Source organism: Mus pahari, chromosome 5 (genome assembly GCF_900095145.1).
Source record: "Mus pahari chromosome 5, PAHARI_EIJ_v1.1, whole genome shotgun sequence".
In the NCBI taxonomy this organism is placed as follows: Eukaryota; Metazoa; Chordata; class Mammalia; order Rodentia; family Muridae; genus Mus; species Mus pahari.
In genome coordinates this window covers 60,854,031-60,870,747 of record NC_034594.1, presented here as the reverse complement: position 1 = coordinate 60,870,747, position 16,717 = coordinate 60,854,031, and the positions used below count along the sequence as shown (strand labels likewise).

Here is a 16,717-nt window from a genome sequence, read left to right as displayed (position 1 = left end):
TTTCAAAAATGAAACAAAATCCCTAACTTTATGAGTAAGTTTTCGTGTCTTCATGAACTAAAGAGAAAGGTACAATAAATATAAAAATTGTGCTTTCCATAGACTACTTAGAAGAGAAAAATCTATGCCAAATTTTGGCACATACACAAATACTAAAACAAAGCCTAATGATGTCAAGACAAACTAAAGTTTTTAGATATCAGTGTGTGTGTGTGTGTGTGTGTGTGTGTGCGCGCGCGCGTGTATATATACATACATACATATATATACACATATATACATAAATGTATATATTTTTTCCAGACACACATGCACACACATCAATGTATAATCATATATACATACAAAAAAATATATATATATATATATATATAAAAAGTTAGTGTATAATCTGATCCATAGGACTTGGCAAATTCCATAATAAACACCCTAAATAAACTAGCTGGGGGCAGGGCCCAAGAACAGCCAACAGTGAAAACCAGAGTGGCTGGAATGCAGTCCAGTGTGGGTCTGCACTTATACATCCTTTAGACACAACAACAAAGACCTGAAGCGCCTGCGTGCAGGCTGAGCTCATGCTTGTTATATGTCACCACGGACAGGATTGTAAACTTAAGTTCTGGGTCATTATTTACTAGCATCCTGAAGATACTGGGAAGTGGGATGAGGGAGTGAGGTGAGGCTCATAGGAGAGAAAACCCTAATCAAGTCACTCTTCCCCTTTGGAGCTGAAACAAAGGGACAGAGAGTCTGATAAAGATGGAAAGAGACCAAGACTATAACAAAGGAGGAAGGAAATTACAATGCATACCACTTCCACTGGGTTATAGGTTTGGAAAAAATACACTTTATTAACACTACCAGCAAAACTGGCTAAATTTCATTAAGCAAGTTTTAAATTAGTACCGTTTTTTGATTCTAGGATTAACAAAGAACATTTTTGTGTATCATATTAACAAGTAACCTAGTTGTAGAATGAGCAAATTATTTATTTTTAGTATTTTGAATCTTCAAGTAACAATATCAATGGATGGATTCTGAATTTATACTAAAGTTTAATGAATTTTTGTCCATTAAAATAGAAAAAAGTTATTTATTATTTAAATTCAGAAGTAGGCTGAGGACACTGGTACAGTACTTACTCAGCATGCCTGAGGTGAGCAGGTGGAAGGGATGGAAGGAGGGAGGGAAAGACAAAGCAAGAAATGAAAGAAGGAGAAAGAACCTCAAAGCACACACACGAAATGAAGTGGTCACCTTATAAAATAAACATAAACTAGCTTCAGATAAATGGCAAAGAATGCTCAAGATAGAATGAACAGAAGGTTTGATTCTAAAATAATCTACAGGTACCCATTATATTCCTAATGATGAATTTTAATGCATATCAGGAAAACCAATAAATAAAAAATAAATTTAAAATTAAAAAATCTACATATCTCTTCAAATTCTAAGATTCTACGATCATATGAAATGTTGATTCAGTCATAAGAAAAAACTTCTATGATCCTTAACCCTTAACTTAATAGAACTATTTATATAGAATACTGAAATGACATTAAGTTCTGCAAAACAAGAATACCTTTAAAAAATTTCCCCCAGCATCAGGGGTAAAACCCAGGGGACTAAACATGCCAAGAAGTCCATCTTCTAACGAGCTACAGCCCACAGATCAAGTCATTATCAGTATCAATACTATTAAAGATATTTGATCAAATAAAAAAATTAAAGTTTCAAAGATTGGTAGGAAATTTAACTTTTCTTTCATCTACATAGCAGTCCTCTAGACACAACAAAAACAGAACAGGGTTACCTGTAAACTGATTAATTTACACTGTAAGGTGACAAAATTATCTTAATTAGAGACAGTAATTTAGCTATTTTTATCTAAATTAGGAAAATAATTTAACTTTAGTACTCCTGAATACATTTTAACCAATAAATTTCATTGAAAAAACAACAAAGAAAAACAATGTAAGCACTCTAACAGAAGTCAGGTCCTCTGTTGTAGTCAACAGTGGAGGGAGAGTTTGGTATTCACCCGTCTACTCACTAGCAAACCAAGGCCTAGTTACCTACTTGTTTCCATTGTTTAATTTGGACAAGTCAGCTATTGTAAAATATAGAAACATAATGCAAGGCATGTAGAGCAGGTGTTTAATTAGAGATGGTCTTATACATAACTTAATAGGAAGGGACTGATAAAAACTGTTATAAAACAGCAAAATGTCAAGTTTAGTTTTTAAATAGTTTAACAACATCTGCAGAAGCACTCGTGCTTACCATGGCATTTCATTAGTAACAGTTCTGCCTCATGCTCACAGATTCCTCCACATAAGGGTTAAGTAAACAATGGCTGGTTAGAACTCAATGAAAATCAGTGACTGGCACAAGCTATTAAGAGAAAAATTCAAAGGAGGAGAGCTCTCTTTCCCCAGGCTTTCATAAGAATGATGGTTCTCAAACTGTGGGCTTAATGCCTTTGCCGAGAACTAGCCTCTGAAAAAGCAGTAAACAAACAAAACAAAAAGCCAAAAAAAACATTTTTATTGAAAAAACAAACTATTTCTCTGGGACATTTATGTATTTATGTATATTTGCCCCTGGAACAATGTCTCAGCATACAATCCTAGCTAACCTGAAACTAGCTATGTATATCAAGGTTGGCCTTCAAGAGATCTACTTTCTTCTACCACACCTGGCCTCTTTGGGACTCTAAATATTAGAGAGAACTGTAACTTGCTGTCCTATAACTGAAGCAATTTATTGAGTCCTAGTAGCACATTAATGGCCCAGAGCAAGGCAGGAGTCACTGGCCACTAGTGTGGTTTCATGCTGTCTGGGAACAGCACTCACTCTTCACTTGCATGTGCGTGTGCTGTGGAGGCCAAGTGCTGAACCTAGAGGCTTGCATATGCTGCTTCAACTATTACACTTCATACCAAAATGTTCCACTGTCAGGAGTGGGCAGTCATTTTCATACCCTGTTTGTCATAGTTATAGAAAACAAGGGTTTAGTGATCTCAGAAGATGGCTCCAAACATAATTTTCTACAGGGAAACCAAACCAAACCAAACCAAACCAACTTCAATGACAAACCATACTTAAGACTTCATTTTTCTCTGGATTAAAATTAAACTGGAAAAAATGCTGAATGTAAAAAGATCTGGATTGCTGACCCTTGCTAAGTGTAATCTGCAAAGAACTCAGAGGCCAACGAAAGCAAAATACAGAAAACGAAAAAGATTTGGTCTTTGTGTGCAGAAATGATTTCATTTTCCTCTCACCTATATTCAAACCATATAAAACTTCCTTAGTTGTTCCATCAACCCCATTTACTAAGTATATCCTGACAGTTTGAGAAATCCCGAGGAAGTTCTAGAACAGACTGTTAGGGTATTACATGTCAGTTACACGGTAACATGGGTTAGTACTAACATAAGCCTGCAGAATTAAAGCAACCCTACTTGGGTAAAGTAGAGCAGATAAAATCTTACGTGTACTCCGGTGCAGAAATCGATGACTGGAACCTTGAAATTTTATTTCTTGGGGCAGAATCTGATCTGTGCCACCTTAAATAATAATTATGCTTCTTTTACATATTCAGCTTTTTTTTTTTAAAATAACAAATAAAATGCTACACGATTCTACTGTCACAATTCATTTTTGTGCCAACAGGCAACAACAATCAACCTCATTGCCTCTTTAAAGTAATTAAGAAAGCAAAGGCCCAGGTCCCTGCTCTTTCGCACCTCTCTTCTTGAGCTGAGGAATAAACCAGAGTGGAGGCAGACAACAGTTCATGCATAATGGTTCATAATCAGTCTAAAAGTCAGAACACTTTAAATAGAAACTCAATTATAAATTATAAAATTAATGATAGGAGAAGAATGAGCAAACCTTTATTAATATCAAGATTGTTCTTATTAGACATCTAGAAACCACCATGAAGGCAATTTAAAGAAAAAAAGAAAAGCACGTGTTCATCAACCACTGGTGTTTAGACCTTACACAGCCTTTTCCATTACCTCCTTCCAGACTCAGTCATCAACACTATCTACTTTGTGAAAAGGTGATACAATACTGAAGTAACCACGCTTTCATTTTAATGATATAAAAGGTCAACTATGGCCCTAAACAGCAAATCACAACTTAAAATAGCAGGAAAGCCTACTAGAAGATTCTGCTGCCTCAAAAACTACACAGTACAAGTAGAAAATATTGAATTAGAGCTGTTTTTTTAACCCACATTAGCCGTAAGAATACATTGTGGAGTCTTTTTTTACTGTTTGCATGCCTGGAAACAGTTTTAGAAAATCGAGTTTTATAGGTTTGTTGATATCTGGCATCTAGAAACCTTAGGAAAACATACATTCAACTATTAAAAAAAAAAAATCAGGTTAATAATGGTTGAGCCTTCAGTCTTTCATGTAGGAAACATATTTATTTTAACCCAATTTCTCCATATGTGATTGTTTAGAATAACTACAGCCACTGTGAGAGACTCTCCGCGCAATCAAAGCCCCCACAGCTTTCCCTTACATCCAATGTAAGAGAATGGAGTTTCAACAAAGTAAGCAAAACTTTACATTTGAGATAGAACCTCACTGACTGGTTACAGATGCCAGGGAATGTGCTCATTAGGCTTCTTCCAACTCTGACTATTTATGCTCTGCTGCCATAAGGGCCCATTCTACATCACTGTACCGTACAGCCAGGTCTAAACTACACCTCAATATGGTACCCTGTAAGAATGTAGTGGTACTGTGCTCCTGTTACTTTGTAAACTCTCAAAGGAGACTGTCATCGCCGCTAATTGTCATGGCTTCCCAGAGAAGCTAACATGATGTTTGACATCATGGAGAGTTTCCAATGAATTCATGAAAACAGACCAAAAGTGAATTAGAAAGACTATTCACTTTACATAAAAGTGCCAGACACACAGAAGAGAAACACAGGACAAAAAACTCACAATGAAGAGAATTGCCAGATTTTATGACTAGTACAAAGTGACTTCCAGCACTGTAAAACACATTTTAAAAACTATAATTATTATTTAGAAGAGATACGTACAGACAAGATACAGAAGATCTATACTGATACAATGCCAGGTTCTACTCACATGGAGTCGTTTCTGACCAACTGTCCATTTTGGCGAACAGCGTTTTCACTCATAGAACGCTCTCTTTTTAGCCTTCCAACTGCTCGGATCTGCTAAGGTGCAAGTAAAGGGAAAGAACAGGATTAAATAGCTTAGAGGCTATTTTGCATAAAAAACACAAAGGACCCACCCCGTCCAAGGCTACTCACAAAACTAAGGAGCTAAGAAAAGCAAACCCAGAAGCAAAGCCTGGTCATTATGGACAGGTAAGACTTGTTAATTTTTCTCCCTCCACTGTGTGTGTGTGTGTGTGTGTGTGTGTGTGTGTGTGTGTGTGTGTGTATCAGCCCTGTGGCTCAAACCCAGGTGCTCATGCATACACAGCAAGCTCTTTACTAAGGAGTCATCTCCCCAGTCACAGGTCCCATACTCATTATAATGCTCATAAATTCAGGAGTGTCTGCTTCTAAAGAAAACCTATTCTAGTTTCTTTTCAAGTAAATATCAATCTTGGTTAGTAAAACTGTCCTTTCCTCTCTATAGAAACTTTTCTGTAGAAAATTATAGAAAAAAAACTGTAGAAGACTACAGAAATCCATAGAAAACTTTTCCAGTATACAGTTAATTATGGGATGTTTATCAAGTACCTTGCACAGAATGGTATAATAGTTTGCATATCTTTCTCTACATCTCTATACTTATGGTATATACTATTGGTATATAAGGATGTAAATGGTGTGTAAATAGATATGATACCTTACTGTTTAAGGAATAATGACAAGAAAAACATCTGTACCTATTTAGTTACAGACATAGCCATTCAAGGTCATAGTACACACAGTCAGAGCACAAGTAAACAACAAGGAAGGACTGGGTGCTAAAACAACACTGAGGGGAAGCCTGTCTGATAACACAGACATCTGGGGCCTTCTGCAAGAACCTTTTAAAATTAACCCACAAATATGAAAAATGTAACACCCCATGAGCAAGTCGATTTTATTTATATATAGTGAGTAGTACTACTATATTGGTGATAAGGATCTGACTGGTGCCTGCCTGTCTGCCTTCCTGCCTGCTGTATCAGTCATGGCTGCTTTCTTTGAAGTAGAATAGCTTTTCCACATGGCAATATGGAAAGGAAAAGTTCCTTAGCTCCAGGCTACTTCCAGGAAGCTGGCCCACAAGTTTTTTTGTGTCTCGCTATATAGCAGACAAGACCAGACAGAAGATGTATACATGCATTAATAGTCCCCTACAGTGTATTTAAACTCACTTATACATGATTATTCGCAAATAATAATTCAGGCTGCTGGTCCTGAATACTCCAAGAAAGCAGGCTAAGTGAGCCTTAGTAAGTCAATTATCAGCATACCTCCATGGCCTTTGTATTAGCTCCTGTCAAATCCTGATCTGATCTCTTTGATGATGGACTATTATATGGAATTGTGAATGACAAAGCCCTTTACTCCCCAAGTTGTTTTGGTCATGGTGTTTTATTATGGCAAGAGAAATTCTTGTACCAGGGCATGATACGGTAACTAAACAACAAATGTGTGTGTACACCAATGCACCATCCATGTTTATATGTGTACGGTATAAAACTACAAAGACTGTTCTTTTTAAAATTTGCTCTTTTCTGCTTCTGTACTCCCAGCTCCTCTTTTCATGGAGAGAAACTCATATCTGTGAGTTTTCTGATTTTGTTTAAGCCACTGCAGGACATACTGGAGCATTTATAGAGTACCTGGGAGTCTTCATCATCATCAGTAAGTTCAGGGATACATTAGAGTGGCTTGTTATATTTCAGGTCAGGTATGGTCTTCTGCTTCTCATTCTCAAAATGGTTTTATCAATTATATTGGGCCCCTCCAGGACTCTGATAACCTCCTGCTGCTGCTTTGAATTACTGCTTGCCAGGTTACCTTTCTGACAGACATCCATAGCTTTCTGTGCTATCTTCAACCTCCAGGGCCACTACTTTCTATGTGTAATCTATGTCTGCTTTAGCTGGATATAGTTTCTCCTAATCCTTGATCTCTCTGGCTGTACATGTGAACAAAACTGATGCAGAACTTGGCACCTGTGGATGCCACTTGACAGCTTAGGTTTAAGCTGGTTGAACAAAAATTTCCCTTTCTGAAAACATTAATTCTTTAATTGTCTTCCAAAATTGGGACATGGCTTACATAGGCCAACTGACATTGCTCCTTCTAGATCACCTGGCACTTCTGGCTATATTTGGGGTTCAGGGCTCTTCTGGCTTATTACAAATGGCTGACATTATAGTACTCTTCTTTGAGGCAGGAATAGCTAATTTCAGCAAAAGCTATATTGCAACCCGTCTTATAGAGTCTGGTTTCTCTTTGTATTTCAGTGAAGTTTTCAAAAGCTTTTGGCAATTATAGCTAATCTTTTCAAAGCATACTACTGCTTAACAGATAGGATATGATGGGTTCCAAATCTCTAGCTTGAACATATTTTTGCGGTATGAAATTGTACAGGCATAATCTCTAACTCTTCTTTGCAGCCTTCTTTTCATATCCTCTGAAGGAGCTTACACTGGCCTGAACTGCCTAGGGAAGTTCCTTTTCAGATGTTGCATCCGTGTTAAAGCCTCTGCCTCCTGAGCCACTCAGCCGGATCTACTCTAAAAACCCCGAGAATAGTCATGACTCAGGCGTGAAGTTTCAGGCCCCATTCGTGTGGCTTATTGTACAGCTCTTTATTAATTCTAGTATGAAGAATTACCAAGCAATGTTTTTGTCTAGAAGTGCCTTTCAAATATTGGTAAACATTGGACATAATGTCTTGGTTAGGGTTACTACTGCTGTAATGGAACACCACGAGCAAAAGCAAGTTTGGGAGGAAAGAGTTTGTTTAGCTTATGTCTCCACATCACAGTTCACTTAAGGAAGTCAGGACAGGAACTCAGGCAGGCAAAAACCTGGAAGCAGAAGCTGATGCAGAGGCCATGGAGGGATGCTGCTTACATGGAGGCGTGTTCCTCATGGCTTTCACAGCCTGCTTCTTATAGAAGCCAGGACCACCAGTCTAGGGGTGGTCCCACCCATAATGGGATGGGCCCTCCCCACCAATCATTAATTAAGAAAATGCCCTCCAGGCTTGCCTTAAGAAGATTTTGAAGGCATTTCCTCAATTGGGGTTCCCTCCTCTCAGAAGACTCTAACCCGTGTCTAGTTGATGTAAAATTAGTAAGCACACATACTGAAAGAGTCCACTGATTTCTTCCTGTGTGTAACAATGTCTTCTCATCACCTCATCCTACTGTCCTTCTGAGACTATGCAGATGGAAAATTTCCCCAGGGCAGGGTATTATTATTTATTTTTTTCTTGCAATGTAGAATCTCAAAAAATGGTTGCAAGTAAAAAAATTTACAAGTTACTTGACAATTTTTAACCATAATTAACACTCAAATGTAGTGCTTTTCTATAAGCAAATACTCAGGATTTTTGTATTGGCACCTATCAGCACATCACTTCAATTACCTAAGCAGAAACTAAACTTAAAAACCTGGCATGCTTATTTATAGTAGCCAGAAGCTGGAAAGAACCCAGATGTCCCTCAATAGAGGAATGGATACAGAAACTGTGGTACATTTACACAATGGAGTACTACTCAGCCATAAAAAACAATGAATTTATGAAATTTAGCCCAGAAACTTAGAATACCCAAGATACATTATGCAAAACAGAAGAAAACCAAGAAGGATGACCACTGGGTGGATACTTCATTCCTCCTTAGAATAAGGAACAAAATACCCATGAAAGGATATAGATACAGAGACAAAATTTAGAGCTAAGATGAAAGGATGGACTATCCAGAGACTACCCCATTCGGGAGTCCATCCCATCATCAGCCACCAAACCTAGATACTAATGCTCATGCCAGCAAGATTCTGCTGAAGGGACCCTGATATTGCGGCCTCTTGTGAGGCTATGCCAGTGCCTGGCAAACACCGAAGTGGATGCTCACAGCCAGCTATTGGATGGAACACAGGGTCCCCAATGGAGGAGCTAGAGAAAGTACCCAAGGACCTGAAGGGGGCTGCAACCCTGTAGGTGGAACAACAATATGAACTAACCAGTACCCCCTGAGTTTGTGTCTCTAGCTGCATATGTAGCAGAAGACGGCCTAATCAGCCATCATTGGGAAGAGAGGCCCCTTGGTCTTGTAAACTTTATATGACCCAGCACAGGGCAAGGCCTGGGCCAAGTAGTGGGAGTGGGTGGGTAGGGGAGCAGAGGTGGGGGGAGGGGTATAGGAAACTTTTGGGATAGCATTTGAAATGTAAATAAAGAAAATAATAAAAAATTAAAAAACAAAACTAAACAAAACAAAAAACCTGGCATGACCCAGTACTAGGAATCACACCAACCCTGTTTACATGCCTGCTCTTTGAAAAGGACTACATGGAAAAATCAAGGCAGACAAAGGAGTGCCAATTTTGATAAAAATATGCTTGCATATTGTATTTAAGAACAGAAACTTCAATACTGGTCTCAAATCAATGGCACTGGTGAGACTTTAATTCCACTGTTAATACCTTTTATATCCATTTTTCCACCCAATTTACATCAATAGTGACATAATGTTACCAATTCAGTGGAAACCTGTCATCAAGCAGCAGGACTAGGTAGTGTCAGAAGAAAACAGTTTTCTTAGCCTTGTAGATTTTATAATAGAAAGACACATTCATTATTTCCTAGTACAAAATTTCCTTTCCCAGGAACATAGTGGTAAAGCATTTGCCTAGCACGTTCAAGTGCTGGTTCAGTCTTCAACACTACAGAGATCAAAAACACAACAAAAACTTTGAGACTCTGTCTGCATCACTACAGGCATGACAGTTACAGCTGCTCTCCCTTTAAGTCTACATGAATGGCAGCAATACTTGCTCCAAGATTTTCACTTTCCTACCACATAACTGTTAAATTAGGAAAACAAACAAACAAGCCAACAAACAAACCCATAAGACCTTATTTGGGGAATTGTGAAATCAACTAATAATTGCCATATGGAAAGCTTCCATCATCTTAAGTTAATGTATGCTTAATCACTGAACTCTAACTTTCTAACGTAAGCAGTGGTAATTCTACTTACCTCTTCGCTTTGAGGAGTTGGCGGTGGTCTTTCTAAATCCAGGAAATCTAGTGGTCTCTCACTCAGTGTGAGCACGCGTGGTGGTGTTTTCAGTGCCAGAGGTTTAAAGGGAGTGGACTGGATAAGGTCAAGATCTGCTGGTCTTGAAAATGAAATGTCTTCATTATTTCCTAGGAAAAGAAAAGAAAAAAGGGTGTGTGTGTGTGTGTGACTTCACAATGATGTTTTTTAATCCTGCCAGATTTGCATTACAACCTACTGACAGCAATAGTTTCTTTTTGACATTTTAACAAATATTTAATATCATGGTACAGAAATTATCATGTATGTCCAAAACAAGCAACTCAAACAACCTGTTTCCAAGTCTATAAAAAATTCTTACAACACTGAACATTTCAAATTGGCAAAACATTTGAATAGATGCTTCAAAATGTGATGGTTTGAATGACAAGTGTCTCCTGTAGTCTTGGTCACTTGAACACTTGTTCCCCAGTTGATGATGCCATTTGGGAAGTTCTGGATGCAGGGGTGTTGGAGATGGAAGTATGGGGTGGGGGGCTTTGAGATAAAAAGCCTTATTATATTCCCAGTGTTCATTCTCTGTCTCTCTCTGTCCCCGTCTCTCTGTCATTCTGTATCTGCTTTGGCCTTGCAGTTCAAGTTGTATGCTCTCAGCTTGCTGCTTCAGCCACCATGCCTGCCTAGTACCATGCCTCCCCACAATGACAGTGATGGACTTCTTATCCCTCTGGAACCATAGTCTAACTAAACCGTCACTTTTGTAAGTTGCCTAGTCAAGTAACAGATAAATAAACAGAAAAGCACATGCATATATGTTCAAAACTTTCAATTAGCAGGGAAATGGATATAAAGCAACTAAAACTCTCAAATGTCACAGACAGAAAAGAAACCTGGCACACCATTTGTAATCTGTCAACATCTGATAAAGTTAAATGTAACTCATCAGACAGCCGTTTCCCTTTTAGAGATATGAAGGTGTATGTCCTCCTAAAAGTTTGTACATGAATAGTCATATGCACTCCATCCTATGAATCTCAGGACATAAACAACACAAATGTCCACTATATGAATGGATAAACCAATGATAATGTACCCACGCAGGTTATTATTATTTAGCAGTTAGCTGGAATGAACAGGTAATACTTGCAACAATGTGGAATAATCTCAAAAATCGTCACACTAGCCAAGCAAGCCCAGCCTGCAACTGCAGCACTCAGGAGCCAAGGTGGGAGGATCCTGAGGGCCTCCTGAGTGCACTAAGTCTCTGTCCAGCATAAAACCAAGGTGAGGAGTTAACCTGGGTTTGGTGGGGCAGGCCTATACCCTGAGCAGTTCAGAAGGCTGAAACAGAAGGATGGCAGGCATGGACAGGTCTGCAGGGCAAATTCAAGGGCAGGGTAGGAAACTTAATCCCTGACTCATGAATGAAAAATGCAGAGAGGGCTGTAAATAGAGCTCAGTGAGATAGCATTTTCCTAGAATGCACATGAAAAAACATAGAAGGAAAAAATTACTCTTAGCAAAAGAAGCCAGGCAGAGCAGAGTCGGGTGTAGGGCTCTATTTAGAGGCGATTCTGAGACAGAACTATTGTCTAGGTACAGAAAGGAGATCCATCTGGCTACTACGAGAAGTCTTCCAAGGTGACAATAACATTCTGTTTTGGACTGTGGGGGTTACATATACTTGTTAAAACTTGTGAAAATACCTTTTTCAATAATATTTTGAAAAACCTAAAATGTTTATAAGAATAAACAACACAAAGCTATATTGTGAGACTTTGAATCAAGTGTGAGATACCTGCAACCACGATCCTCTCTGGGACTTGCATTATCACACTGGCATTTGGAACTCCATCTTGGAACTCTTGTTCCAGGTCAGCATTCGGTGGTGCTACTTTTAATTTCTCCGGGACCCTCATTCGCTGACTAATACCTTCGGTGTATTCCATTTCATACTGAATTCGACTAATTTCTGCCATCTCAGCAGCAGTGGGAGAAGGAAATGCCGCCCCACTCACCCTACAGAAGGAAAATGTTAAGATCAGGATAACCGAGTGTTGATGTCAGTCTCCTCTATGCAGTGATGTCAGAATACCTTACAGCAGAAAGAGCAAAAGGAACCCTCTCATCACTTGTGAGTAGAAGGAAAATAAAAGATCAAACAAAGCACTTTTCTCAACATAAAGCTTCAGACTTATCATCTGAAAACAAACCCTGAAGATATCGATAAGGAGCAAGTTTCTAAAGTCTTATACAATTGCAACACAAATGCACACACAAACATTCTCTGTGTGCAAGCACACATGCATTGCTCCTTATAATTCAAAAATGCCTAAAATAAAATTAAAAATTCCTACTCAGGAGGCTAAGAGTATAGTTCAGAGGTAGAGTGCGTCCCTAACATGCATGAAGCCCTGGTTCAATCTCTAAAACTTCAAAGAAAAAAACCCCTAATTATGTGGGAGAACCTCGCCTGGACTTAATAACAACGCAGTTACTCTGACTCCAAAGGTAAGTAAGGCTAAGGCTTAATTTAAAAAAAAAAAAGCCCCCTCAAAAATCACAAAATGCAAATCAAAACTTCTTATTGAACATGAATTTGATGGAGATCCAATGAATACCAAATACATGGATTATACCAATAAGCCCTTAATGTACACATTCATTTTGTGCGGTTAAATGTTCACATTCTTAACCCATATTTAAATTTGTATTTATTATACACATAGTTTTGAGAAGCATCAAATATCTTTTGAGGGAAAAAATAGTTCAAATGCACTGAGTGAGCTTCTAAATTAAGAGAGGGATCCATGACTCCAGGGAGATGTAGTTGAAAGCATGATTGCCCCCAAATAAAAAATGCTAAGAAAGCATTAAAACGTATGACTAGCTTATGGCAAGCAGCTTTGAAGCTACTGTCTGTCAAACCTATAATACCAGCTCAACTGAAAAAAATGTCACTGACCTTCCTAGTGATGTCTCACTGCCCGTTTTCATACTCATTTTAACAGAGCAGATACACGTCTACAATAGCTATGGACACTGCTACCCTGCTGGTGTTTACTTTACACAACACTTCCCTACAGAGCTCAACTGTTTTTGGAGGTGTACATAACAACACGGACACTGCTTTTCCAGCTGTAAAAAAGAAAGAATAAAAATCAGTATTTCAACAAGTCATTTTATAAGAGAACTATGAATAAAGGTAGTGATTGACTTAAAATGGCTCCGTTTGAGAAACCATATTTTAAATGTTTCAACTGTCACTCTACGGTACCTCATAGTCAGAAAGATAACTTGAAGGACAGTCCCCATTTCATGATTTTGCAATCAGGGTAAATGAAAGTTCCATCATTACATAAAACAAATGTGTTGTCAGATGGGGAGAAGGAAGACTACCAGAGAACTCCTCTAACCATATTCCAATAGGTTATAAAAGTCACCACGAAAATACAAGGTAAAAGGGTAAAAGTAAATGTAATTGAGGTTGCCTAAAAATTTGATGTGTAAGTGATGGTTTTCTGAAAAGGAGGCCAAGTTACACTAAATTCCTTGAGAAGCACATTATAAGTCAAGAGCAATATAGCACCAAAGACAGTACAAATATCTTTGTGCTGAGACACAGTTATTCTGTAAACTAAGGTTAAAGCAATATAGATGTCTTCATCATCAATTTAAAAAACAAACAAACAAAGTAAGAAACATACTCTATACCTTACGAGTATACTCCTTGGGGACTGTTTAGTGCGCTAAGCATAGTTGGACTGTGACTGTCAACTAGTTTATTTCATTCCTTTTGCACAAATGTCTGCTTTTTAAGGAACTGACACATACAGATGGCTTAAAGACTAAGAAAACAGAGACAAAGAGAAAATTTTACTTACAAATGTGAAACAACAGGCTTGCTATTTGGCACTATCTGCTTCTGTGCTTCATATTAACTCCTTAAATTGCTCCAATGCACATGTGCTAGATTGAGAGCCACTTTTATCCCTGAGGGAGAACAACAGTGACTGAGAAACTAGATGATAACATTGTTAGGAGCTTAGCTAGAAAATCTTTAAATAAAAGCCACAAAGATATACAACTTTATACTAATAAACAAAAGAATAAACAAAGAACTTCAAAAGTACCAAATTTTAATGTCTTAGAACAGACTAGTCACCATGTAAGGCAGCAGCTCTCAACCTGAGGGTCTCGACCCCTATGGTTGTTGAGTGACTTTACAATACAATTCATGACAATAGCAAAATTGCAGTTATGAACTAGCAACAATAATAATCTTATAGTTGGTTACCACAACATGAGGACTGTATTAAGACAATACTACTGCCTCAGTTTTTAGATTGTATGTTTCAATAAAACAGAGGAGGACCTAATTTTTTTTTTTCCTCATTAAAACTATGGTACTAGCCTGGCAGTGGTGGCGCACGCCTTTAATCCCAGCACTTGGAAGGCAGAGACAGGCGGATTTTTGAGTTCGAGGCCAGTCTGGTCTACAGAGTGAGTTCCAGGACCGCCAGGGTTACACGGAGAAACCCATTCTATAGTACTTTGGTAACAAATAAACTTAATTTGGGGCAAAGGTTTCAATCCCACATTTTTTGTCATTACATGCTTGTTGTATACCCTGAGATGAACCTCCCTCAGACACCTATCTGATACCACAGACCCACTTTCTAGGCCACACCCAAACATTAGCAATGTCTTCCAATTTCATCAGGGTCCCGTACATTACACTCAATTTCTTCTTTAGGTTGGCTTTCATTTTTAAAAACACAAATCTATTTTTAAGGGAATATTTAACCTTAATTAATATTCACTACCTTTGAACCATAAACTTGCTGTATGCATATAAGCATATGTAACAAAACCAAAGCTATTAAAAAAACTTAAGTTGAAGTGAATCAAAGGTCTAATCTAAGACCTGCTGAAACTCTGAGTCTGCTGGAGACAAACAGGCAAAACCTTTAAGATGCACAGGCACAGGCAAGGACTTTCTGCAAAAGGCCCCGAGAAGCTCAGGAAACACCAGCAAGAGCTGGCAAACGGCATCACATAACATAAAAACTTTCTGTAGAAATTAAGAGTGGAGAGATTCTACAGGATCTCTGTTGGGTAGACATATGCCAGGGGGCTCACATCTAGAATTTTATAAACTCAAAAACTTACTAAAGAGAACCCCAATCCCACCCCCCGCCCGTATCTATTAACAACAAAAATGTCACAACAGCAAAGAGAGAGTAACAGAAGAAACTTTGTAAATCTAAAATGAGGCAGCCTTATCAGACAGAAAGGGAGCTAATACAGTTCCTCCCAGTAGTTCAGTAAAAAAGTGTATACTCAGAGACACCATTGAGGAGCTATCTCAAGTCACAGGTCCTCGAAGACAACCCATTCTCCACATAAACACACACACACACACACCCCTCCTCAAACAATCTAGTTGCACGCTCAGAATACTAAATAGGGCTCAATGGTCCTACTTTCCCTAAAGGTTTTTCCTCGGGGAATCTCATTAGTAGCCAAAGCGACTGAGGGAGAAAGGAATGTTTCTCACCTGGGGAAAAGGGCATCCCCATTCACTGGCTCCCTGTGGGAGGCTTGCTTAGCATTATTGGGCACAAGCTTTATTCTTCTGGAATTAGAGAGCGCCACCAATTCAGAGACAGCGCTGCTCTTCCCAGAGAATGCGCCCTGCTCCTGAGCTAGTGGGACTGGGACGTTCTTTTCTTTTCTTTTCTTTCTTTCTTTTTGTTTGCTTGTTTTGCAATGACAAGTTTTTAGCAAATGGAGGTCAGGGGCTATGGGGGACCTGGACCCCAGCTTGGCGTGGAGTGCGGGGGTATAGCCCGCAACGCCACCAGCGAGCAAGGATGCTATGGCCAGCCTCGGGTCTCCCAAAGGCCTTTCTCTAGTTATAGGGATTTTACAAAAAACAAAGAGTTACTTTTTAACGCGACAGACTCAAGGTCAAACTGCGAGATGCTCGGGCCCGTGGAAGAGATGCCGAAAAAGCCCAGATCCAAGCTCACAGGCTTCCTTCCGTGTCCTAACCCCAAACTAATAGGTGTTTTTCGTTTTGTCAGTAAAATTCGATTTTTGTTCCACAGAACAAGAGGCGAAGGTAGAAAAGGCGAAGAAGCCGGTCCCAAATATTTACAGGGCAGGGCCCTGAGGCCGGGCCAAGGCCGGGGCCGCTCCGCCCAGCCCGGAGGGGGGTGCCACTGCCGCGGCGCTAGGCCCGGAGCCCCGCTTGGGGAGACTAGAGCACTCACCCTGGGCCTGCTGGAGAGTTCCCGGAGAGAGGGTCGCCGCTCGCCGGCACCGGGGCGCTCGGGTGAGCACTCGCAGAGGCCGTTGACCGAGCGCACCGAGGCGCCCGGGCAAAGAAGCGGCGGAGCGGCCGCGACGGGCCGGGACAGACGCGAGAACGGCCAGGACTGGCCCCTTCCAGGAGCCGTAGCGGAAGT

General features: G+C 39.4%; 1 protein-coding gene across 18 annotated transcripts in view; it reads right to left on the bottom strand.

The window, feature by feature from the left end:
• The window catches only part of Mff (mitochondrial fission factor), a 28,769-nt gene extending 12,052 nt beyond the window's left edge, over positions 1-16,717 (bottom strand). For 3 of the 18 annotated variants that reach the window (XM_021197883.1, XM_021197886.1, XM_021197887.1), the window contains exons 1-5: positions 16,523-16,717; positions 14,129-14,237; positions 12,043-12,263; positions 10,224-10,393; positions 5,123-5,211 (exon numbers count right to left, since the gene is read on the bottom strand). In XM_021197883.1, the coding sequence (XP_021053542.1) occupies positions 5,123-5,211; positions 10,224-10,393; positions 12,043-12,223 (440 nt within the window). In that variant the 5' untranslated portion in view covers positions 12,224-12,263; positions 14,129-14,237; positions 16,523-16,717. Of the gene's footprint in view, positions 1-3,497; positions 3,573-5,122; positions 5,215-10,223; positions 10,394-12,042; positions 12,264-13,209; positions 13,475-14,128; positions 14,238-16,522 lie in introns of those variants that run through there. The other 15 variants (XM_029538516.1, XM_029538524.1, XM_029538523.1 and 12 more) reach the window with 13 other exon arrangements.